Source organism: Rhinatrema bivittatum, chromosome 8 (assembly GCF_901001135.1).
Source record: "Rhinatrema bivittatum chromosome 8, aRhiBiv1.1, whole genome shotgun sequence".
In the NCBI taxonomy this organism is placed as follows: Eukaryota; Metazoa; Chordata; class Amphibia; order Gymnophiona; family Rhinatrematidae; genus Rhinatrema; species Rhinatrema bivittatum.
The window spans coordinates 124314382-124340832 of NC_042622.1; the positions used below are offsets into that span (position 1 = coordinate 124314382).

Below are 26451 nucleotides of genomic sequence, written 5' to 3' on the forward strand. Positions count from 1 at the left end.
GGCCGTAAATCTAAGAGTAAGAGAGTCCAAAAAAATCTTATAGAATGAAAGTGAAAACTCAATATCACCAGGGCTCTTTGCTCCTTTCAAAGCTCCAATCACATTCTTGACCTCCTGAACAGTAATTAAAGCCTCATATTTTCCAGCCATCACATCTGTTAGCACAGGAAGAGACAAACTACCCAAAAAAAGAAATCTCACCCTCATTAGCTGACAGCTTCTATAGCTGCCATTAATATATTAATATATTCATATATTTTTCTAACATCACATGAAAATACACCAGAAAGGGTCCCAATTTCCTTAATCAAATAAGAACATATTGCAGCCTTCAGCTTGTCAGTCAATAATCAACCTTATTTCCTTAAACATAGAACATCTGCTTGACTCTACAAAGAGATTTGCCAACTTTCTGAATGAGAACAGAATTTCAAATAGCCTTTTTGTTTAAAACCACATCATGAGGAGCAGTGGAGTAGTATCTCTGATTTGAGACCTCAGCCCTTTTTAACTCTGCCATAGCCTTTTCTTCCAAAAATTGAAACAAACGCATTCTAAAATCATTCAGAGCAATCAGTTTGCCTCGAATAGTAGTCGTAGTCGCCTTCCACAAAGTAGCTCCAAATACCTCACTGTTATCATTTAGTTCAAAGGACCTCTCTCACCAGAATCTTCAACAGTCATCCTACATCCACCTAAATGAAGAATAATCCCCAAAATCTAGACTGATTGGATCACTTCTACAGAACTAAGCACACCCAATTCCCTCTTATCAATAAAAACAGTCAATCCTCAAATACAAATTATGAAGTGTAGAAAAGGAAGAATATTCCCTTTTATTGGGATATAAATATTTCCAGGGATCCATTAATTCATGTTCTGAAAACATCCGCTGAAACAACTGGGCCTTATGCCGCAGATGCTTAATAACCATGTCTCCTCTCCGTAGATCAGCACAACACAATGGATCCATACTCACTCCGGTCATCTAATTGTTCACGTTCCTTCCCCTAAGACAGTCCATCTGTCAGTAACATGCAAGCATTCTTTTTCCATCTTTGGTCCTAATTTATGGAACTCACTACCAACTAGTTTATGCCTCACATAGGACTAAAACATTTAAGAAGCTCCTTAAAACTTATTTGTTTAATAAAGCTTTTGCTTCTGCTTGTTGGTCTTTTTTTTTGCTGACAACTCTGGCATGTATCTTTGCAGACCATAATATTATATTATTTTGTATGTTTGTCATGTTATTGAATTATGTATGTTTTGTTATTTGTTACCCACCCTGGTCTTGTTTTTGGAGGAGCGGGTAACAAATACTTTTAAATAAATAAATTATTGGACCAGTGTTATATAACCCAGGAGAAAGGATAAAGTTAAAGCAGAAAGTTCGGCAAAACATGCTGAGATAAAAGAAATGTGATGAACATTTGGGGAGTAAACAAGCCAGTGTTGCAGGAGCGCTAGGGAGAAGTCCCAATTCAGGAGAGGTTGGTGTGCCCTTAGACCATGGCATGACTCCAGAGGGGGACTCCGGGGGAGCACCTAGGCAGGCACGACGTGTCCGAGCACGGGCGGACAGGTGGAAGACCAAGAGCCCTGACCTCTGCCAAACCCAAATGCACCAGAAGAGACCCAACAATGCAATGCTGGTCTCTGGGGTAGCCCTCCAGCCACTCGATAGCCCTTTCGGACCTGCTGCCTGGAAACAGCAGGTGCAACAGGATGGACAGAGGTCAAGGACAGGCGATGGAACAAGGACAAGATGTAGACACTTGGAGACTTGGATGAGGCGAAGACACTTGGACACTTAGATGAGGCAAGGACAAGGCAAAGGCAGGGCTGAGGCTCAGGATGAAGAGAGGATCTGGACGGCACTCATAGCAGGATCCGGCCTGAGTGGAGGCTTCAGTGACCCAGCATCGACACCAGACTAGGTGTGGGATTATGCCCAGGTTGGTCATCTGGAAGCGGAGTCCACTGGGGGGGTGGGGTAGGGCTGGACCCGGAACCAGGAACATCCAAAGAGCAGAGCCGGAGGGAACTAGGGCTTCTGGAGAAGGAACATCTGAAGACAGGAACATCAGGAACATCAGAAGACAGGATGGACGAGGACGAGGATCCAACAAGAGACCAGGAACCATGGACAAACACAAGGGAATTCCCATGAAGAACAGAATAACTTGAAGAAGCTGGAATCGATGAGGAATTCAGGAGTGGACTGGCTCCTTGCGAAGGCACTGAAGGACTGGTGAAGGACCCTTTTATAGGACTGAAGAGGAGACGCCCGGATGACATCATCAGGTGGGGCCGCGGGGCTTTTCCCACTGCGGGCCCTTTAAGAGACGAAGAGAGATGCGGCCGCATGGCTAGGAGAGAGGGCAGGACCAGGGACAGCATTGGCAGTGTCCATGCCGTGAAGATGAAGGCTGGAGGTGGCACTAAGCCATGAAACAAGATGCAGGCATCAGCATCTCCGTGCCGCAAAGGTGCCAGCGTTGATGGCGGCCTCCGGGCCACATGGGAGCACGGCGGCAGCAGCCCTGCCTGCTGCACAGAGAGACTGGGGTCGGCGGCCTCCAGGCCTCGAAGGCAGGACAATGGCGGAGGCTCTGCCCACCATGGAAAACAGGTGGCGGCGCTTGGGCTGCAAAAGACGGCGGCGGGGTGGCCTGACAGCGGAGGTAAAAGGCTGCTCGTGGCTAGGCCCTCAAGCAGCATCGCAACAGCCAGAGTTATAGGGTATTCTGCCACCCTTCCTTTGACAAACATATAATGTCCTTCTCAGATCCTTATGAACTTTAATTAAAGTAAAAGGAAAGTGCCTGGCAAAAGTATGCCTACTCCCCACTTCTTGACAACATCAGAGGCAAAGTGAGAAGAAGCAATATCTTTACTTCTTAGGCAAAATTCCTGATCTTTTTTTTAAATGTGTTTCTTGAACAAAATAAATCTGGGCTTTTTCCTAGCAGTTTCCCTATGGAGCAAACCACTTTTAGTAGGGGAATTAAGCCCTTTCACATTTAAAAAGCAAGAAAATTCAAAAGGATGGGACATGATACTGCATTGAGAATAATATCAACATCAGGGCCATATATACCCCACAAATATATACATTAAATTGTATAACAGGCTACAATATAAAAGAACTAAGAAAAACACATAATGAGAACCCCTAACAAGAACTACCCCCCCCCCAACCCCCAACAAACCCTAGAACCCGAGGAAACAGAATCAGCACAGGGGACCAGTTAATGGCTACCAGTCTTATACCCAAGGTTGAGAGGGAAATACAACCCTCCCTAATGCAGCCCTCTCTCAGTAAGAAAAAAAAAAAATCCAACCCATGAACAAATTCCAACAAAGAAAAAGAGAAAGCGTAAAAAAAGAGAGCAATAGAGACACTCCAAGATAAGAGCAGGAAAGCAAAACAAGGAAACTAGATTCTACTTCTACTCCTGAGGAATCCCCTCTGTAAATAAAGAAGTTAGATCCATAATTCTGTTGCAGAGGTGGACCCTTGGTCCAAGGTGGTGTTGGTGCCACGTGTGGGGGAAACCCCCATGGGTCCCCACCTTCGGGAGGCGAGGCCAAATGGGAAGCTGAGGCCAACTGGTGCTTCGCCAATACCAGCCCTCGTTCCCCACAGGTTGAACCCTTGGGTACCCGGGCCGGCTGGACTTAGGTGGGCCTCTGCGTGGTTGATCCCAGAGAGACTGCCCAGGGCATGGTTCCAGGAAGCAGTGGAGATGCAGGAGTCAAAGGAGAAGCTGGATCCAAAGTCCAGACCAACTGGAGCAGAGGCAATGCGGTTGGAGACGAGATCAGGTCTGACTCCAAGTCCGGCTGAGCTGAAGACGAGGCTGGGTTCCAAAGTCCGGACAGACTAAAGCAGGCAGCATGGTTAGGAACAAAGTTAAGTCCGGACTGCAAATCAGGCAGAAGCCTAAGACAAGGCCAAGTCCAAGCAAGGGTCAGGGCAGGTGGCTGAAGACAAGGTCAGGTTCAAGCAGAAGTCAGGGCAGGCAGCTGGAGGCAAGGTCAGGTTCAAGCAAAAGTCAGAGCAGGCGGATGGAGACAAGGTCAGATCTGAGCAAGGATCAAAGCCAGGGAGATCCATTCAAAGGGTAGAAGGCACAGGAAGCTGGAACAGCTACTGGAGCAGGAACAGGTACTGGAACAGGTACTGGAACAGGAACTAGAACAAACTGCATCAAAGCACACGACCGGAGGCATGGAGACCTGTTGCCAAGGTGAAGTCTGAGTGGCAGGGACTGCCTTATATATGGAGGCTGAATGATGTCATCATTTGGGACTGTGGGAGGCTTTCCCACCGTGGTCCCTTTAAAGTCAGGGAAGTCGGACATGCCGAAAACTAAGAGGTGGTGGCGTCTCCCCACAACGCACGTGGGGAGACCCAGCCACTACTGGAGGAAACCGCAGCAATACCAGAGGGGACTGGGAGCACAGGCAGAGCATGAACGTGTAGGCGGCTGCCTGCCGCTGCCAGAAAAGATGAGCCAGGTCTGGGACCCAGGCATCAGAGGTAGTGAAGCCGGCCGCGGGCCTGCCGCAGGGAAACGCAACAAATTGTAGGGATGTGCAGAGCAAAATTTTATGTTCATATTTTTTATGTCCGAAAGGGGGTCCCACTTGCGGCCAATATGGACATAAAAAAAATCCAATGAGTTGGGTATATGTACATATGTGCAAAAAAAAAATTTAAACCCCCTCACCCTCCTTAATCCCCCCCCCAGACTTACCACAACTCCCTGGTGATCGAGCGAGGAGTGAGGACGTCATTTCTGCAATCCTTGGCGAGAAGCATGTGACGTCGGTGGCACGTCGAGTGATGCGGCGTCACGTGATTCCCGGCTCGTTCGCGCCGGACGGCTCGTTCGGCCCAAAAAGAACTTTTGGCCAGCTTGGGGGGGCCTCCTGACCCCCCCAAGCTGGCCAAAAGTTCTTTTTGGGCCGAACGAGCCGTCCGGCGCGAACGAGCCGGGAATCACGTGACGCCGACGTCACGTGATTCCCGGCAAGTTCGCGCCGGACGGTTCGTTCGGCCCAAAAAGAACTTTTGGCCAGCTTGGGGGGGCCTCCTGACCCCCTCAATCTGGCCAAAAGTTCTTTTTGGGCCGAACGAGCCGTCCGGCGCGAACTTGCCGGGAATCATGTGACGTCGCGTCTGAGTGACGCGGCGCCACGTGATTCCCGGCTCGTCCTTCACCTTATGGCCGCGTGGCCATGAATCACGTGGCGCCGCGTCACTCAGACGCGACGTCACGTGATTCCCGGCAAGTTCGCGCCGGACGGCTCGTTCGGCCCAAAAAGAACTTTTGGCCAGCTTGAGGGGGTCAGGAGGCCCCCCCAAGCTGGCCAAAAGTTCTTTTTGGGCCGAACGAGCCGTCCGGCGCGAACGAGCCGGGAATCACGTGACGCCGGCGTCACTCGACGTGCCGCCGATGTCACATGCTTCTCGCCAAGGATTGCAGAAATGGCGTCCTCACTCCTCGCTCCATCACCAGGGAGTTGTGGTAAGTCGGGGGGGGGGATTAAGGAGGGTGAGGGGGTTTATATTTTTATTTTGGCTCAACAATCGCGATTTCCCACATATCGAACATATCTATGTTCGATATGTGGGAAATCCGATCGTTTATGTCGAATCAATTTTTTAAGTAAAAAAAAAATATGAGTTGTGTTTTACTAATGCGGTCAATCCGAATGCACACCCCTAACAAATTGCATACCCCATTATAAAGATCAAAGCCCTCTAGTTCCATTATGGCTAAAAAGAGGGAAGAAGAAGAAATTAAGAGGAAACCAAAAGACAATGGAGAGAGGAAACCATAGATTCCATCATACCTGCTCACTAATACATTATACACATGCATCCATCCATTGAGAAGAGAACAGCAACAATCATAGCCTAAGGCAGAGAGAGAGCAGGAACAGAAACAACCCAATAAAGGAAAAAACTTTCATGCCAAATTCAGGTCAGGTTTCAATAGTCCATCTCCTTGTCTGACTGTTCTGGAGAGGAAAATAACATACGGAATCTGGTCCTTTTGGGAGGGGATTTTAATATAGTGGCTGATCCAGACCTGGATAACTCCCATCCCATAACAGATAAAAAAGGGGTATAGGAGAAATCAAGATTTCTGATCATGTTCCTAACTGGTTCACATTGAATGGTTTGTGGGGCCAGCTTCCTAATATCCGTTGGAAATTTCCTTATTACCTGGCTACAGACAAATCCTTTTAAGAATACTTAAGACAAAGATGGTCAGACTATAAGGCTGATAATGGTGTACATTTTGAAAAGGCACCAATCGTTTCATGGTATGCGGCTAAAACCATCTTGAGAGGAGGTATAACATTTCTAATACAGAAATAGAAGGTTATGGATAAACAGTTGTTAGTCCTGGAATCCACGTTGCATAAAAGGAAAAGAATCGTAGCTGTAGCTAACACAGTGGCCAACAGAGAAGCTTATATTTTGGTACAAGTGGCACTGAATACATCAAAGAGCTGAAAAGAGTAGACAATATTATAAATTCAAACTTTACCAACATAGCAATTAAGCAGGTAAATATTTGACCCAACTGATAAGATCAGAATTAGGCCCAAGGTCTATATCCCATCTGAAAATACAGGGAAGGAGAGTACTGAATTCTAATTCTGATAGTTTGAAAGCATTTGCAGAATTTTATGCATGCCTATATACTGCTGGCGGCTTTGACAAGGTTAAATGTCAAGACTTTCTACACAATTTAAGACTGAAAACTTTTGAAAGGAATCATCTCTAAAGGCTGAATAAGCCTATCAGTCCTGTAGAAATAATGTTAGGAATCCAGAAGGCTAAACTGTTAAAGGCCCTGGGGCCTGATGGGTTCAACTCTGAAGTCTATAAAATATTAGCAGAGCAAATTGCTCCCTTACTTAGCAAAGTGTTTGCAGCATTGATTTACAAAGGAAGTTACCCCTATGATGCCAACAAAGACCCAGTATCTGTATTTTCCTACCGTCCGATATCCCTATTGAATTTTGACCAAAAACTATTAGCTAAGATGCTTGCAGATCAGTTGGCACTGGTTTTTCCGGAATTCATTTGGATAGGACAAGTAGTCTTTGTTAGAGATAGATATGACACAGTGAATGTGCATAAACTACTTGCAACCATTTCTTTAGCTACCACCTTTATGGTGATGAGTTTTGATGCTGAAAAAACATTTGACAGAGTAGAATAACAATATTTATTTGCATTATTGGATCATATGAAGCTGGCCAGTCTCTTTTTACAGGGCATCAGATTGTTATATAACGATCCCATGGCACTAGTGATTAGGGATGTGAATCATGTGATCGATCGTCTTAACGATCGATTTTGGCTGGGGGGGGAGGGAAATCTGATCGTCATGTTTGGTTTTTTTAAAAAAATCGTTAAAAATCGTAAATCGGGGGAGGGCGGGAAAACCGGCACACCAAAACAACCCTAAAACCCACCCCGACCCTTTAAAACAAATCCCCCACCCTCCCGAACCCCCCCCAAATGTTTTAAATTACCTGGGGTCCAGTGGGGGGGTCCCGGCGTGATCTCCCGCTCTCGGGCCACGGCTGCGTTAATAGAAATGGCGCCGGTGGCCCTTTGCCCTTACCATATGACAGGGCAAAGATAGCGCCGGCGCCATTTTGGTTCCTGACACCCGACGTCACGAGTGCAGGAGATCGCTCCCGGACCCCCGCTGGACCCCCAGGGACTTTTGGCCAGCTTGGGGGGGCCTCCTGACCCCCACAAGACTTGCCAAAAGTCCAGCGGGGGTCCGGGAGTGACCTCCTGCACTCGCGCCGTATTGCCAATATTCAAAATGGTGCCGGCGCTACCTTTGCCCTCACTATGTCATACGGGCCGACGTCGCACTCTTTAACGATTAATGATGATATTAAAAATATCGGACAATAATTTAAATCGTTAAAAAATGATTCACATCCCTATTATTCTCTGCTGAGTGAGATTCCTTGCAAAAGCCTGGTGTGCTCATGCTTAGAGGGGGCAAGAAAACTGGGGTTAAGAAGAGGGAGAGCAATTATCTTAGAGAAGGAGAGCATGCTGAAGGCACTGAAAGGGGTGCATGCTGGCGTCAGACATGAGGTCTAGAGGGGAGAATGCTGGAGTTATTCCTGGAGGTGAGGAAGAAAGAGAGAGAAAGAGTGAGTGAGTGTACATATGTGTGTGTGTGTGTGTGTGTGTGTGTGTATGTGTGAGAGTCAGATATGAACATGGAGAGAGAGGAGTTAAAATAAGAAAGATATTTTATATTAAAAGAAAAAAAGGCACATTTCTAAAGGAAGATGAAAATGTGATAGATTCACACAGCAATACTGGAGCAATTATGGAACCCTTGGAAAATGTCAAAATAGATAAAATTCAAGAGCAAAAGACTTATTTTCAGCAGGGACCCAGGAAGCAGTAGGATTTTAAAAATGTACTAAAACAAAAGAACAATGACATCATAACAAACTAAAACTAGAGCACTTAAAACAGCAACCTGAGTGTACCAGGAAATGTGTAACTCTCCTCAACTGCTCCCATTCTCAGCAGCCACAAGGTTTGACCTGCTAGAGACAGACTACACCCAGAAACCAACCTGCCCCACCCCAGGTCACAATTCTGTAGGCTTCAAACTTCACTTTTCCACTGCCTCTTACTTGACCTCTGTTACCTTTTCACTGCATAGAAAAATAACCTGTTGTGGCTGAATTACGCATCAAGGAAGAAATGTCTAAATAATTAAGTTAAGGGATATATGGATCACATGCTCAGTCAGCAGAAGATTTGAACCTTTGATTGGTTTGATAGAAGAGGCGTGGGCTTGGATCCAGAGCATTTCAAGTTCAAACCTTAAGGTCCCTGTAAACCTTGAGCTCTCTCAACATTAACTAACAATTACCATCTGATACCATCACAGCGTACATAGACCCAATCATATACAACGAACTCAGAGTAAGACCCCCTGCCTACTAAAGTATTACAGGAGCTAAATTCAGGAGCAACTTCAGAAAATATTTCTTCATGGAAAAGGTGGAAGCTGCATGAAATGGGCTGCCAGTGGAGATTAGGGAGACAAAAATAGTAACAGATTTCAAGAAAGCATAGGATAACCACAGATGATCTCTAAGGGCAAAGAACTGAGGGATAACACAGAAACTAGTTGGGATCTATGGCATTACACCAGGAGTTTTAAGCCAAATTCAAGTTTGATTTCCTTGATGTGATTAAATATATGGACACCCCTCCCCCCCCCCGTGAGAAAGCACTGTGGTGAAACACAGCTCGTGTTATGCAATTTGGTAACCTTTATTTTCATTCAGACTTCTGCTATATTGTTGACACTCCTTCTGCATTTTGAAGAAATTAATCTTTCTGAATCCGACTCCACCAGTGGATTCTTTTAACTATTGTAGCTCCACCCCTCAGACTTTACCTTCACATATATTTGGGTGAACGCTTTCACTCCCTACTGTTGCTGTATTACACCAGGAGTGAATTTGGGCAGACTAGATGGACTTTACGGTCCTAGTCTGAGGTCATAATCTATCACAGTGGTAGAAACAGGGTTGGAAGGTTGTAGTATTATGAATGTGGCCCCTTGCAGGCCACTATAGAATGTACAGCTCTAAACATTTTCCAGCAGTATTATTCAGGAGATGTCAAGGTTTATCTGTAGAGATGGGTTTCTGGTGTGGTATAGAAAGTGCTTCGCATGAAGCATAGGGTAGAGTGTGAAGGAGACTGAAGGGGAATCCTGAGCCAGGGTTCCCGGGAGTCTGAGCTCAGAGTTGGCACAGGGGAGTTGTGCTGAAGCATTCCTAGGCACGTGAAGGGTTCTGCATTTCATGCTGTGAAAAGAGCAGGGCTGGTATGCGGAAGGCTGCTCTTTGCTGGAGGGGCAAAGAGAGCTTTTCCCAGGTACTGGCTGAGTGCCAGCCAGGACAATGAAGACCCTCAGATCAAAGGGATACCATCCTGCCTGGGGAGGTCGACACAGTCAGAGGAGGAAGAAGAAGAGAAATGTGAAATTTTTGTTCTTCTGTGGGTTTGAAGGAGAAGAGAAGGCCTTCAGGGGAAGATAGTGTAGCCCCCCCCCCTGAGGTAGTTTAGATTTCCCAGAACCAAGGGGGATGAGCTACCGTCGAAGAACCAATATCATTAATTCTTGCCAGTTCGTTCGCCTTGAAGAGGTCAGACAGTGTCCCAGAAGCCCCCAACACCATACCCTGATCTCCCTACAACTTTCCAGAGGGCAGTAATACTTCCTTTCCACAGATTTAAATACAGGGACACTTAGGTCAAGAGTTTGCAAACGTTTACTAGTAAACACTCAAATAGTACAACTGAGGAAAAACACTTGTAAAAGGAAACAGCATGTAATATGAAATTATAAATTCAGGACAGAAATACACTGAATCATAACCTGCTAAAACAGCTCAGCAATTATTTAAGTCACAAATATGTGCTATATAGCAATTTGATCAAACATTTATAATAGTAACTATATGAGTAAATAAGGCAAGGTTTGGTACCCAAAAAGAAAAAAAAAACCAAAAGAAGTACGCAAGAAACTCAGTTGGGACCCAGTGCTCAAGGGCAACTGGGGTTCTTTTTTTCCTTGTCTTTAATGCACTTGCCTCACACAGCTCATTTTTCTCTGGCGTGGAATCTCGGTGGGTTCTATCTATTCCCAACTTGCTCGCAGCTCTTCAAAGCAGTTCCTTGGACAGCACAATCCTACCTTAGCACGTAGAGTGAAGTCAGAATGTCCGGGGAGCCCAGGCAGAGCTAGTGGGGGTTGTTTGTCATCTCTTCCCAAGCCATCCCTCTACTTACACAGACAGGAAAGGATACAAGACGTCCCTGTAACATGCACCCCCGCCAAAGAAAACTTTGATGGCTTAAGCTGTTGTGTTTTACCCTTGGCAGGATGCAGCAGGCAGAGTCCCTTTCCAAACACATGGGTAGATGCTGACCCTCCCTCCAGTCTCTGGGCTCCTGGAACAGCTGGTGAGCAGCTCTCTCAATGGCCACCCCAGCAGGGAAAAGCTCTGCTGGTCTCTCCCAGCATAACTCATCCTCCCTCTGCCTTTCCCTGCTCTCAGCTACTCCCGGGGATTCAAAATCAGTCAGCATTTCTCTTTTCCCCTGCTGTGGCCCTAACAAGTTCCACTCTCTCATTGGGCCCCGAGGTCAGGTGACCAAAATTGAAAAGCCCAAAAGCAACCCGGAAGAGAGACCCAACCAGCCAAAGAGTGGATTGGAAAGGCGGCTTCCTGGCCTTTTCTCCAGGAGCTGCAGGCTGGTGTGCCCGGGTCCAGCGGGAGGCCCAAAAGCTCCTCATTTCCTCTGCCTCCAAATATCAAGCTGCACTTCCCCACCCTTGCACTGCTGCAAGCTGCTTTTATACCACATGGGGAATGGTCATCCCAAACCAAACCCCTCAAGAGGAGGAGCTGTACCGAAAGGTGCCTTCCCTAGTTTACTAACCTGCCTTTCCTAGTGCAAGGAGTTAACTAGGCCCGGAATGGTAATGAGCCCAAGGGGTCATTACACAAGTGAAAGAAGTGTGAGTAATCTGTGAAGTAACTTGGATTTCATTGAGAGGCTACTAAAGGATCTTCTTTGTGTTTTCCTGGACTTTTCTGCATTTTCTTGTTACTTGCCCAAACTGTTTATTTTTTTGGAATGTAGTAAATAAATCCTTTCTTCTGGTTTGGTGCAAGCCTCTCCCTAGGCCTTACAGATTTGCTGTCCGTCCGTCTCCCCCCCCCCCCCCCCCCCCGGACTGATTCCTCATCCTGGGGGATGCAGAACAGACTTTTTCCAAGCCTACAGCTGCTGAAGGTGACCCCGAGCAGAGGAGAGTTGCAGAAACAACACACCCGTCACTCCCTCCACAGAAGAGGGTAGGGGAGAGGGGAGATAAAGATAAAACAAAAAGGATGGATAAATGTAGCATGACCTGGTGAAACTGCAGGCCATTAGGAAGCCAGGTGAGTATCGCCAGTCTAAAACTCCTCAGAAACCATCCAGATGGTGCTTGCAAAACTGGTGGCGCCTGGGTGCTGTCCGGCAATGCCATGGGGTCTTAACAGACTGGAGGTTTTGGCAACAGCCTCACTGATTCTGATAGCTGTAGAGCTTGCTGGTAGGTCATGGAGTGGGCAACCAACTGCCCCCTGGAGATTTGAAGAGCAAGGGAGTGATCCCTACCTCAACCATCTGCTACTATATCCTGGCCTGCTGCTGCTGCTGCTGTCTCCGCTGCATGAGCCATTACAAATGCCAGCACTTTGAGCAACAGGAAGTAATGTCAGACAGTGGGCAGCAGAACAGAGGTCAGGGCTTCAGTGCTAGCATCGTCCTATCTACTTTAGGTTTAGTTATCTGTTTCTTGGTTATGCCACCTTTGTATTTTTATCTTGTTTTTCTGTTTGATTTCCACATAGAATTTTACATTGGATTAATCAGAAAGGGTGTGCACTTTGTACTCTGATCATGTACTCTCTTTGGGGGGGACATCTCGTCCCCTGGGGGTTACTCCTCAGCTCTTTAGGTTCTCTTCCAACTTAAGCTTCAGCAGAGCATAGCAGCAGAAAAGATGTCTGGCAACAAGCAGCACCCTGACTACAGCAGCGGGAACTGGCGAGGCGCTGTAGGAAATTATTTTCTGCTCTTCACATGCTTCAGGCTGCTGCATAGGAATTAAACGAGCACAGAAAGAAAAAGTTATTTCATAATTTCCTTTCTTCTAGTTGCTAGGTGAAGTATTAAAGATGTTTTTTTCATGCTCCAACTGTAATTACTCTTTGTCAGATCCCAAAATATTTACAGCAAAATTAAACAGTGTACATGTCTATGTTCTGCGACCGTGAAGTAAAATGGCAGTATTTTGCATATCTTTTTATGCTACCAAAGAAAGCAATGGAGCTAAAAAAAAAAAAAATTAAAAAATGTTCTCTTTGTTTCCTGGTTAACTCATTCTCCTCTTCCTTTTTTCATGGGCTTGATTAGGAACGTCGTTGTCTATTTTTTTCCTCTTATTGTGTTGTTAAATTTAAATTTGTATTTGTTTCTTTGGACAATTGTTCTGCTATTTCCTGTCACAATTGTTCTCTTGGCTTTATGTAGAGCTGAAAGATGTACACAGAGCTCATTGAGCTTATGGAAGGACCCTTTTGGATACATTATGAATATGGCACTAGTTCTTTGTCCTTTAGAGTTAGGAGAGTAGCGCTTAGGTAGCAAAGGGAGGGGTGCACCATTTTGGAACAGCTGCTCTGCTGATGTTGCTGGAATGGCCACTCCCCTTAGGACACAGGTGGCAAACTCCGGTCCTCGAGGGCCACAAACAGACCAGGTTTTCAGGATATCCACAATGAATATACATGAGATAGAACTGCAGGCTCTGCCTCCAATGTATGCAAATCTATCTCATGCATATTCATTGCGGTTATCCTGAAAACCTGGCCTGTTTGTGGCCCTCGAGGACTGGAGTTCACCACCCCTGCCTTAGGATATAAGAGCAGCTTGCATCCTTGCAGAATGGGGCTTTTGAGTTAGAGTTTTGAGGAAGTAGGAGTATATCTTGGGTTAGAGTCGGTTCTCCTGCTCTTGGTACTGGGCCTCAAGCCCAGAGTACCTCCAGGAGTAGGAAGGAGACCAGTACCCTCTGGTTGCTGGTTCCAGAAGTTTACTTGTGGATTTTTCCTTTTGAGGTTTCTCTCCTGTGAGAACCCTGATACCACTGGCTGGGGGATTTCGTAGAATCCAATAGCTAGGTTAGATCTGAAGGTAGGGAAGATACCTCTGTTTTCCATCCCATATAGATAGAGTGTGCTGGATCAAGAGCGACTTACTGCAGGAAGATTCCAGATTTTTCCATTTTTGTGAAGAATTTTGCTTTGAGTTACTGACGGGAAGTTTGTTTCCATCCTTCCTACCTTGAAGAGGGGACATCTGAGAGAGCTGCTGTGTTCCCTCCTACCTAGATCTTTCCTAAAAAGATCTATTTTGTTATTTGAAGAAAAGAACTGTGAGTAAAATATTTTTGCTACATTTGAGGACCCCCATCTGGCTTCTTCACCCTGAGAGAGAGAAACCTTTGGGAACTGTTTACAGATTGAGACCTTATATTTTCTGTATGCCAGTATTTTGAACAGTGGCATAGCCACTGGTGGGCCTGGGTGGGCCATGGACCACTCACTATATACTCAGGCCCAACCAATTCTGCCCTTTTGTGAAGTTGAGACATGCAGGGCCAATGGGAAAAGAGGCAGCATCAGCATTTTAGCAGCATTTGGTCACTGACAAGCAGCCTATGTTGCAGGCCTACGTGACCAATGACAAGGAAGCAGGAAGTGACCTAAGCATGGTGATTGCTTGAGGCCAGGAGTGAATTGGCCTATAGGGGCTTCGGGCATGCCCCGGTGGGCTGATCCAGTGAATCGCGTGGTCACTGTTGGTCGCAGTGGCCCCCATGCTTGCTAACACTGGGCCCCCAGTTGCATTTCTTTTATGAGAGTTTCCATCAGGCGCATCATTAGCCCCATCAGTGCCCTGAGTCTCAGCATTAGCTCTTGCTAAGGAGGAGGTGCAATGCTGCCGAGTCGGCGGGGCTGCACAGCCCAAGGTTGAGGAAGAAGTTGAGAGGCCTGAGGAGGCAGGGCTGCAGCTGTGTCAGTGGGGCTGCAAGGCCTGAAGAGGTATCAGCTGCTGTGCTGGCTAGGCCCACCCCCCACTTGCACTGCAGAGGCCTTAAACAGTGTAGGCACCTCCTCTCATCGGTTCGGGTTGTATCTCTCCCTTCGGGAGGTGGGTAGTAGGCGGTGTCGAGAGAAGGGAGTGGCCCATGTCGCTACCAGTGGACCTGATCCCACCGGTGGCGGAAGAAGTGAAGGCCTGTGGTGTCGCCACTCGCCAGTGGGATCGGGTCCACCAGCAGCAGAAGAAAAAAATCACGTCCAGACGCTCCTCCTCTTTCCTGCCTGCATGGCCCAGAAGAAAAATGTTACCGGAACTGCGCAGGCAGGAAGGAGGAGGAGCATCGGCCGCATACTGAAGAGGAGCAGCATTTGTGTCAGGGCCACCGCAAGATTGGATCCCACCTCACTGCGGCCCAAGAAGAGGAGCCCCGGCAACAGGGCCACCGCGGATCCCATCTCACAGCGGCCTGAGAAGAGGAGAGACTGGCAACAGGGCTGTCATGGATCACACCCCATGGCGACCTGCAAGTTGGAGGCCCAGAGATGAGAGAGAGGCTGAAGCCTTGTAGAGAGTGTGTATGTGTGTGTGTGTGTGTGTATGAGAGTAAGTTAAGACACTGATTGTGTGTTAGAGAGAGTGAGTTGAGAGACTGTGTGTGGGAGTGAGAGCCTGTATGATCGGAGAGACAGCATGTGACAGCCTGTGTGTGTGTGTGTGTGTGTGAAAGTGAGACAGCATGTGAAGTGATAGGGCCTGTGTGTGTGTGAGACAGCATGTGAGAGTGATAGAGCCTGTGTGTTTGTGTGAGACAGCATGAGAAAGTGAGAGCCTGTGTGTGTGTGAGAGTGAGATAGCATGTGAAATTGAGAACCTGAGTGTGTGTTTGAGAGAAGGAAGAGAGAAGGAAAGAAAACAGGTGGATAGAGAAGAAACAGAAAAAAAAGAGACCCTGTAAAAAAAACTGGCAAAAGACCAAGAAAGGGAAGGTGGAAAAAAGTCTGTGACCAACCGATTAGAAAACTAAGATCAGACAGCAAAGGTAAAATAAATCATTATTGAATTTTTAGTGATTGGCATATGATATCTTTGGGAATGTGCAAGCATAGCACTATCTCTATGCTGATCTCGCAATGTATAAGATTAGTATGGAGGAACTGGAAGCCTGCAAATTTTTAATACTGTGGGGCCTGCACAGAGGAGGCAGCAGAACAGGCTTTGGTGCCAGTAGCAGCAATCAGCACCTCCCCAATTTTCCCTCTCCCACTTATCCATGGCAACCTCAGGGTGACTGGAAATCAAAATTCCCAGGTATGGAGAGCGTGAATTTTTAAAAACCATTTTAGTTTAATTGTTCAAGTGTTATTTAATGTGTCTGCTGTTTGAAATATTTTATTGGTGTTTGGGACATTTAAAAAAACTTGTACATGTTTTCAATTATTTGATCTATTATTCATCAGCTTTTTTTGAAATATTAGTATCTTTTTAGTATTATGATTATGTATTTATTTTATTTCTTGATTTTATTGTTTGATGTTTGAGGAATGGTGATGGTTTTTTGTTTTTTTTCATTTTTGCACTGCATAGAGTGTCCGGCTTCTTGTGGTTTCCAGTTCAGTTTTTGTCTGCACATTTGTATTTCTACTTTATGGTTGCTCTATTCTGTATTTGATGAGTGATCTGTATGTCCTGCATGTGTGACTGAGGTCAGGCATTCTGTTTGCTGTTATGCTGCATGTCTAGTCAGGATTTGGGGGGAGGTTTCCATTTCAGTTTTTATCCGCATGCGTCTGTTTGGTGAGGGTCTGTGACACAGGTGGGGGTATTCTGCTAGTGTGTAGTCTGCGTAGGAATCTGTAGCAGTCCAGCTTGTATTCTTTTTCCAGTATGAGGTGCATGGCTGTTTTAGGGCCCGTGGTAAGAATCGCGTGTTGCCTTTTCAGGTGTAGAGGTGTTACTGTTTGAGTCTGGTAGTTAGCATGTTATGGTATGCCAGATGTGCTCTAATGTTTTGCAGGACTGTTCTCTGAGGGGAAGGGGAGCTGCTGTTGAGGGAATGGGCCTAGGCCCCAGATCTTGTAAATATCTAGCAAGCCTTTGGTGAGAGTAGAAAGAGGCTGCTGGGGGGAAGGAGACTGAAGAGTGTTTGAGTCTGAGACTAGACTGCTGAGGTTGGGGGTGGAGCATTGGGGTTGAGAGAAATGGGAAGGATTTGGAGGAAATTGCTGGGGACAGGCCAGGTGGGGTATGAAAGGTTGAGAGAAAGAACAGAGATTGAGGGGGAGGGGGTGGGGATGGAGACTGAGAAAGGCTGCTTGGGATGGGGGAAGACGAGGTTGAAATGCAAAGGACACTACTAGGGATGGAGGCATAGAGGATGAGACTCTTATCCCCAACACCCTACCCTGTCCTCAGGAATCTCTCTCAATGCTTTTCCTCCTCACCAGTTTTTTTTTTTTCTCTCATCATGGCGGAAGTGGGGCATGGATAGAGCCTGCTGGGGATGGGAGGTGATGGTGTTGCTGGGGGAGGGGGGAAGAGAAGATGAGAGAGATTCAAGAATCTCTTTATTACAGAGTAGTGATGGAAGTAAAATGAAATTACAGGGTACAGAAAACAAAACAACAAAGACAACTCCCAGGTTCTGGTGCTGGTCCATATTCTTCCTGATGAGATTACATTTCCGGCCTAGTGGCAGGATAAAAAATTATCTTGCTGCTCTAGCTGCTGTTTCCCCCATTTCTTCCAGGATTAGATAGAGTTTTTCTTGCTCGTTCTTTTGTGGAAAGTCTTTGATTTTCTCTCTCAACTTTGGGAAATGGGCATTGTCAATATCTGTATTTTGTATAGCACAATATGAAATGCATTTCTGTTTTTACTTCTCTAGTATTGCTTTGCATAGTCTGGCTTCTTTGAGCTTCCAGTTCAGTTTTTGTCTGCATATATTTCTAATTTGTGGCCCCTTTATTCTGTATTTATTGAGGGTCTGTTTGCGTTTTTCATGTGTGACTGAGGTGGGGTATTTTCGGTAGGGATCTGTATCAATCCAATGTATTCTCTTTTCCAATCTGCACCTTCCAATAGAGAGGGTGCATTGATGTTCTAGGGTCTCATATAATATTTTCAGTGCTGCCTTTTTGTGTAGTCAGGGTTTTTGTGTTTGAGTGCTGGAAATTTTGGAATGGCAGGCATGCTACATAGGTTCAGATTGTCATTTTTTGCAGGTTTTTGTGCTGTAGCAGAGTGCCTGGTAGTGGAATGAAATTGGGTTGCTATTCTTAAAGTGACACCAACATTTGGGATACTACCTCTTGCAACATCCTTAAATATATTAGAAATATTTCTGTAAGTGGGTGTGTGTTTGGTACATGCTTGAAAATCATTGAATTTAAAGTATTACCTGTTATGAAACTACTTAAAAGTCTGTTGTGAGGTGCACTCTCAAGGCATTATATTTATTGATGAGGGAACAAGTATGTTTCAGACCTATACGTTTAGTGCCCACCCATGTAAATCTTGGGCCCTCCCAAAAAAAAAAAAAACAGTTTTGGCTACGCCACTGTTTTTGGAAGAGGATTTTGTTTTGAGTGTGTGCAATACATGGATCCATGAAACATTCCCTTGTCATGATGCTCATGGACCCTTGACATGTTCTGAAAATTAGGCGTGAAACTGATGCAAAAATAAAATATTAGGGGGTGACAATAAGACTTCCAAACCCCCCTAGTTTAATAGCCTCCCTTCTCCCCTGTTAGCCCCAACCCTTAAAATTATGCCGATCTATCTATTTATCCTTATTTTACTCCATACACGTCCTCCATAGCAGTAGTAAAGTTATGCGGCAGGGGACCCCAGCGAGCGAATCTGAAGTTGAAATCCAGGAACGCCCATGCTCCGCCCAAACCACACCCATGCTCCGCCCCTTTTTTGTAACTTTTCATTTGTGCGCACAGCAGGAAATAAGCGCTTACTCGGGCGGCTTTTAAAATCCACTTGGGGCGTGCCAGCCCGACATATTCGCATATCTCCCGGTTTTGGCACACAACGGCCTTTTATAATTCATTTGAAAGTGCAAAAAAAAAAAGTTATTAGGTGGCATAACTGCACTTATATATACATGAAATATGTGGCTCCCCTCAAAAATCCCCCCTTCATGCTCCTCGTGGATCCCTAACAGGCCATAAAACTGTAGTGTGGTTAAGAAGCAAAACACATGCACAATCCAAAAACTTGGCAGACAATGAAAATTGCACATGCATATTCGTGGAATATGTGGATTAAAAAAATACTCCTGTCATAATCTTCCTGTCCCTCTCAGACAAGACTTGACTATTTGGTGTGGATACTGGTTCTGCACAGACAGGACAATCCCATAAAAACACATAATATGTCACAGGGAAGACAAATTTCAAAAGCTGTTTATACAGGTAAATACTGATTTGCCCAGGTAAAAGGGCTTTTTGAAAACGGGTCACTCTAAAAGCACCTAAAGTGAGCACAATTCAAAGGGCAAAAATATTCATAGTTTCCCTCTGAAAATTGGTGTGAAGCCTGCGGATAAAAGTACCTATGAATTTTGCCCTAAAACAATCAAGAGTAGATATTCAAAAGTTATCCACCTAAATGGCTTTGCCACAATATTTGGCAACTTATCTGGCTAAATTCTAGCCAGATAACTCATTAACCAGCTGCAGTTTAGCTGGATATGTCAGGGGTTTTCCTGGGGTGGACCGTAGGCATTTCGGGAAGGAACGGAGTTAGCTAGCTAACTCTGGGTGTGCTGCAGGCAAGTCTAAAGTTAGCCAGATAAATCTATCCAGCCAACTTTTAATATAGCCAGGTAGAATCAGTGGTATGGCTGTGCCACTTAGGGATGTGCAGAGGGACGCCATATTTTGCATTCGGGATTCGGATTCGTCGGGGGGCAGATACGGTGCATTCGGCCGTATGGCACCCCAATACATTAATACATCGATTTCTATTTGTTTCCCCACTAAAATTAAATTAACTACAATCCCCCACCCTCCTGACCCCCCCAAGACTTACCAAAACTCCCTGGTGGTCCAGCGGGGGGGGCCGGGAGCCATCCCCTGCACTCACATCCTCGGCTGCCGGTTTCAAAATGGCGCCGATAGCCTTTGACCTACTATGTCACAGGGGCTACCGGTGCCATTGGTCAGCCCCTGTCACATGGCCATCGGCACCATCTTGTGCTCCTACCATGTGACAGGGGCTGACCAATGGCACCGGTAGCCCCTGTGACATAGTAAGGGCAAAGGCTATTGGCGCCATTTTGATTACTGGCAGCCGACGGCCCGAGTGCAAGAGATCGCTCCCGGACCCCCGCTGGACCCCAGGGACTTTTGGCAAGTCTTGGGGGATCCTGCTGACTCCCACAAGACTTGCCAAAAGTCCAGCTGGGGTCTGGAAGTGACCTCCTGCACTCGGGAAATCGGCTGCCATTATTCAAAATGGCGCCGATAGCGAGCAGTGGTATCCCGAGGGGAGCCAATGCCCCCAGGCGCAAGGAGGTCATATGGCCGCTGAGCAGCAACAGGTATATAGCAGGCAGATCGGCAGGGCCGTGGTGAGGCTCACGTCACCACAGCCCAAAGAAAAAGATCGCGTTTAAACGCGATGATGCCCTTCCTCCTTCCTGCCTGTGCGGCCCCGGAAGTAAACGTTGCCAGAGCCGCGTGGGCAGGAAGGAGGAGGGGCATCAGCGTGTGCAGAAGAGGAGCAGCGCTTACGGGCCGCCACGAATCATCGCAGCAGCCCGAGAAGAGGAAGAAGCCCGGTAGCAGGGCCGCCGCGGCCCGAGAAGATCAGGGCCGCTGCAGAGCCCATCCTGCGGCGACCCGCGAAGAGGAGGCCCAGAGGTGAGAGAGAGGCTGAGGGTCTGTAGCGCGTGTGTGTGCGGTTATGAGATGAGTTGAGAAATTGTGTGTGGGAGTGAGGATCTGAATGTTTGCAGAGACAGCATGTGAGAGCTTCTGTGTATGTGAGAGAGACAGCATGTGAGAGTGAGAGCCTGTGTGTGTGTGTGTGTGTGTATATGAATGATTGTATGAGAGAGAGCATGTGACAGTGAGAACCTGTGCTTGAGTAAGACAGCATGTGGGAGTGAGAGAGAGCCTGTGCGTGTGAGAGTCAGATAGCATGTGCCAGTGAAAGACTGTGTGTATGAATGATTGTATGAGAGAGAGCATGTGACAGTGAGAGCCTGTGTGTATGAATGATTGTATGAGAGAGAGCATGTGACAGTGAGAGCCTGTGTGTATGAATGATTGTATGAGAGAGACTTTGTGACAGTGAGAGCCTGTGTGTATGAATGATTATATGAGAGAAAGCATGTGACAGTGAGAGGCTGTGTGTGTCTGTGTGTGAGAAGAGAGAGAAAGCATGTGAGAATGAGTACCTGAGTGTGGGTTTGAGGGAAGAAGATGGAGAGAAAATAAATAGAAAAAAAGACAATATAAAAGGAATTGGCAAAAAAATAAGAAAGGGAAGGTGGAAAAAAAAAGCCTGTGACCAACCGATTAGAAAACTAAGATCAGCCAGCAAAGGTAAATAAATAAATAAATTACTTTTTAGTGATTGGCACATGTAATCTTTGGGAATGTGCAAGAATAGCACTTTCTCTATGCGGATCTCATAATGTACGAGATCAGCATGGAGAAAGTGGAAGCCCACGGGGCCTGCACAGAGGAGGCAGCAGAATGGGCTTCAGTGTCAGTAGCAGCAATCGGCGTCTTCCCAATAGCCATGCGGCAGCAGTGACAGTGGCAGCAGAGGAATGAGAGAGGTTCCAAGGTTGTTGGCAAAAGAAAGAGAGGGGAGTCTGTCTTTAGTGTGTGCATGTGTATGAATGGGACTCTGCCTGGGGGTGTATGTGTGTGAATGCATAGGTGCCTGCCTGGGGGTCTGTGTGTGTGAGAATGAATGTGTGCATGCCTGGGGGATGGGGAGGGAGTGGTGTGAAATGAATGGGAGCCTGCCTGGGGGTCAGTGTGTGTGTGTGTGTGTGAGTGTGAGAGCATGAGTGTGTATGAGAAAATCCAAGGGAGTAAGAGTTTGTGTGTGTGTGGGTGTGTGTGTGTAGAGGGAGAGTGTCTTAGAGCCTGAGAGTGTGTCAGTGTCAGTGAGAGCGAGAGGTTATGGTGGGTATAAGAGCATGAATGTGTATGTATGTGACAGTGTAAGTGTGAGAGAGAATGGACATGTGAGTATGTGTGAGAGAGAGAGGATAGCCTCCTAATCCTCGACAATATCAGGGTGACTGGAAATAAAGAGCTCCCACAGAAGGGGACAGCAGGGTCTTTTTAAAATCCTTATTAGTTTTAATTATTGAATGTTATTTGATATATGTGCTGTTTTGAAATATTTTATTAGTGTTTGGCACATTGTAAAACATGTATATGATTTTAATTAATAGAAATTCTATTTATCAGTAGTTTTAAAATATTCTTTTATTATGGTTTTACTAATATAACTGATGCTTTATGTTTCTTGATTTTGTTTTATGAGGAATGGTGGTTCTATTTTTCTATTGTTAATACATGGAGTCTGGCTTCTTGGAGTTTCCATTTCAGTTTTTGTCATTTGTGCTCCTTCATTTTGTATTCTGTATTTGGTGAGAGTTTGTGTTCTGCATGCAAAGACTGAGATGAAGCATTCTTTTAGCATGTGGTTTCTCTGTAGGGATCTGTAGCTTGGCCTGTTCTGTTTTCCTGATAGGAGGTTTATTGATATTTTAGATTCTGGTTTAATATTTGTGGTATTCTTTTTCATAGGTGGGGTTGTTATTCTTTGAGTGTTGGCAAATAGTACTGTGTTGATATGGGAGGACCATACCGAAATATAGGGGTGTGCACATATATATGTAAATTATATTGTATATGTAATTGGTTACCCATGGGCCAGTATGGAGAAAAATCCCCCGGGCCACTATTTTCCCACAATCCGCCCCTGCTCCTGGACCCCCCCGCTGGACCACCAGGGAGTTTTGGTAAGTCTTGGGGGTGGAGGGTTTGTTTAAATAGGCTTCTTTAGGCGGCTGAATAATTCGGCGAAGAATAATTTGTGGGGAATCACGATACGTTTCGCTTCCCCACGAATACAACGAATATGGCCACATCCGTTGCGGATTGCCAATACATAGGGACCGAATGCACACCCTTAGTGCCACTGAATATCCTGGTTAAGTTAACCGGATAAGTCTATCTGCATAACTTATCTAGCCACTCAGCAACTGAATATGGACCCTACAGTTTTAAAAAACTGCCCTATACTGTTTTGTGTAAAGATGCATAATACAAATATGTGTCCGAAATCATGTCAATATGTCTGATGAATGTTTCATCGTTGATTTTTGGGAGTAGACAGCAAAAAAAAAAATCAAGAAATAGATGAAATTTATAAATTAAAAGAAATCCATACTGTATTGGCTGAAAGTAATCTCTGATTGAAATAGTAGGCTGGATGGCTGAACTGGAATGTTTCCTCTTACTACTCACCATAGAAAAACATTTAAAATTCATTTATCTCAGAAGCAGGACACAAACATTGTATTGCCAGGAATGCGGCAAGGTAACACAAAACACCAACTTTCCATATGGGTGGTCACTGGTTATCTGTAGATACAGCCTGTTTAAATTTTGTTATTGTTCTGACCTACACATGTCGGCTATTTCAGGTCTTGTCATCTTCCTCTTTGGCTCTTACATGACCCATACTGAATCCAACAGCCAGGCATCACTTTTTTGTCCAAGCTTTGTAAGAGTCCACACAACTGCCAGCCTGATGCAGCCACACTGCTGATGTCAGGCTGTTGCCATTGGCCGCTCTGTGGAGGAAGCCTTCCTGGAAGCCTGATTCTATGGGCTTGTATATCCCCTCTCTGGCTCTATAAAGGTTCATATGACTGAGAATACACTCAAGTTTCTGTCCCTCATTTATTCTACCTGCTACCCCTCCCCTGCTCTTAAGCACTCTGTGTCAGTCCCAGGAAGGTTTAAATTCTATCAAGGATAAGAGAAAGCCATGAAGCCCTCGCCGCAGACTCAGCTGACACTACCCTTTACCTTCTTTCATTGTTACCTAAGCGATAATGCCCCCTTGGCATCAGGGCTGTATCTACAGATAACCACCCATATGGAAAGTTGGATGTTCAGAGCTGAGGACAGGGTATTTAAAGTTTCAGTAAGGACAACAGCTGATTACGGCTGCTGCTCAGAAGGTTCACTATTAGAAAATGGAAATGAGCATTAAAAGGTAAATGGAAATAATACCATTAGTTCGAAGGGTTTTTCTTTACATTTCTTTTTTAAGCCAGGACTTCCCAAACCTGTTCTGGAGATTCCAAAGCAAGGATAGCCACCCTAAATATGTATGAGACAAATTTGTATATGGGGGGGTCACCATTGTAGGCAAACTTATCTCATGTACATTCATGGTGAAAACCCAGCTGGCTGTCGGGTCATCAGTTCAGAAATGGGAAGGTCTGCTTTCAGACTCTGCATCAGCAGAAAATTCTGTGAGTTTCCACTGTCAGCAAATGCCTTCTGAATCTGGCCACTGATTGGTGGACAGACTTCTCTTTTTTAATAAATTAGGATTCCTTGAGGCCTCAGATCATAGAACAATAAATCTGAACATTTCCGGTCAGCTTAATAAACCCCAGCACCTGCAGTCTGCACATGGACCCATATCAGCACTCACTCCCAGTGAATGAGAGCCCCCCCCAGCACTTGGCAGCTCTGTGTGAAATGCTCAGCCCTCACTGTTTTGTGTGTGAGAAATCCTCACACTCCATTCTCTCTGCTACTGGGTTAGATCCCCTCAGCCTTCACTAGCAGGGCCGGTGCTTCCATTAGGCAAACCAGGCAGCCACCTTGTGTGCCAAAATTTCGGGGGCAGCAAAATCCAGCCAGATGAGTGCTGTGGCAGAGCTAATACCACCCATGAAACGAGTGCTACGCTGGACCTGTTAATGATAGGTTAGTTAGGGGAAGGGCTGGGGGCTGCAAGACTTGAACGTTCATCTAGGGGAACCAAATACACTTGCACCGGCCCTGTTCACTAGGGATGTGCTGTGCATCAGTATTTTATCATTTTGTTTGCCTTTTTTTTTCCTCAAAACAAATGTTGGGCCTGTCAGAAAAAAAAATATCCCTCTTAGGGCCTACCCCCTAATCCTCTTCACTGCTGATCCCTCTTTCCAGGGGTTGAGCAGGAGCAACCAGAAATCACTCATGTCCCATGAAGAAAGGAAACTTTGGAAAGAGGGGTTGGCATTTTGGTGGCAACAGCAGCAGCAGTTCAGAATTTTTTAAATGAAACAAATGAAAATGAATGAAATTTCACTCAATTTTCAATCATTTTGTTTTAATAACAACTGAAAATGAAAAAGGAAATTTTGTTTAAATGTCCTTTTAAATGAATTCACATCCCTAACCTTCGCTGCCTGTGTATTTGACCTTCAATTTTTACTCCTTGTGAATGAGACATTACATAACATTTACACTTATATACCATCTTCCTTCATAAAATATGAACTCAGAGCAGTTTATAATCAAAGTGAAAAATCCAATATAAAATCCAATAATCAATATAACTTTCTAATATGCAGTCTAAATCCCCGTTCTCACTCTCACTAGGAAGTGGCAGACCTATATTCTAACAATGCAATAAAACAGTCTATAAATCTCAATACCATCCCCAATTACTACAATATCACCCATTCACAAAAATATTCAACCTTTACTGCCTGTGTGTGAGACACCACAGCATTCACTGTCTGTGAGAGAAACCTGTGTTCTTTCTTCCAAAACCCCATTTTCACTCCTAGCCCACTGGTTGAGAAGCAGAGATATAGAAGAGTCACAGAAAGTTTGAGGAATTCATTAATCAAGGTTCACACGTACCTCTGAGCACCATCCCTGATCACTGGTGACCAGGAAGGACAACGAGAAAACAACTGTCAAAGTTAGGAGAAAGACGAGAGTGTCTGACTGGGCCATCCTGTGAGCAGAGAGACGCATGAATCCTGTGTTTGTGTCTGTCCCGGAAGTGCTGCCCAGCTAGAGTGAAGTTACTCACTAATGTGTAGCCAAGGCTAGTGCCAAAGCTTAGTAAGACAGCAAAGACAATAAAAGCAGAAGTAAAACTGAAAATAGAAGCTCTGAAAGGCAGCTGTCTGGTGGCATGGATATATTCACCTGAAACAGGCATACACTCAGTAGAGTCACAGGGGTTTCCCCTCTCTCAATGGCGGTGAAAGCCCTGTATATGCAAGGTTTACAAAAATAACACCATTTCTTAACCGTTTTGTGAAATGGAAAACACATCCAAAAGCCCTCCACAAACCAGGGAGGAGAACTTGGAGTGAGGAATGCTTACTAACCCTTTCATATAAACTGTCATAAATGAGCTTGCACACACTGCTCACTTTACACACAAGCCTTATCACATAGCATGCCTTAAAATGTGACGGAGTGCACAGCCTTTTAGAAAATGTAGATGAAATTTTATTTTGCCAGGAACTCTTCTCATGTACAGCTAAAAGCATTTCAGATGAGGAACCATGCAAATGTCAGTTGAAAACACTGTGTCTTTCACAAACGCAGTTCCTTCCCTTGCTAACTTTCACTTTGTCTTGACAGGCAACCTTTGTTGTTTTAATTCTGAAG

The 26451-nt window shown here is 45.5% G+C and overlaps 1 protein-coding gene across 1 annotated transcript in view; it reads right to left on the minus strand.

Annotated features, from left to right (window-relative positions):
• Positions 1 to 25813, minus strand: part of TLR4 (toll like receptor 4) — a 45638-nt gene extending 19825 nt beyond the window's left edge. The window contains exon 1 of the mRNA XM_029614113.1: positions 25687 to 25813. Coding sequence (XP_029469973.1) covers positions 25687 to 25803 — 117 coding nt within the window. The 5' untranslated portion in view covers positions 25804 to 25813. The remainder of the gene's footprint in view (positions 1 to 25686) is intronic.
• Positions 25814 to 26451: the final 638 nt, after the last annotated feature.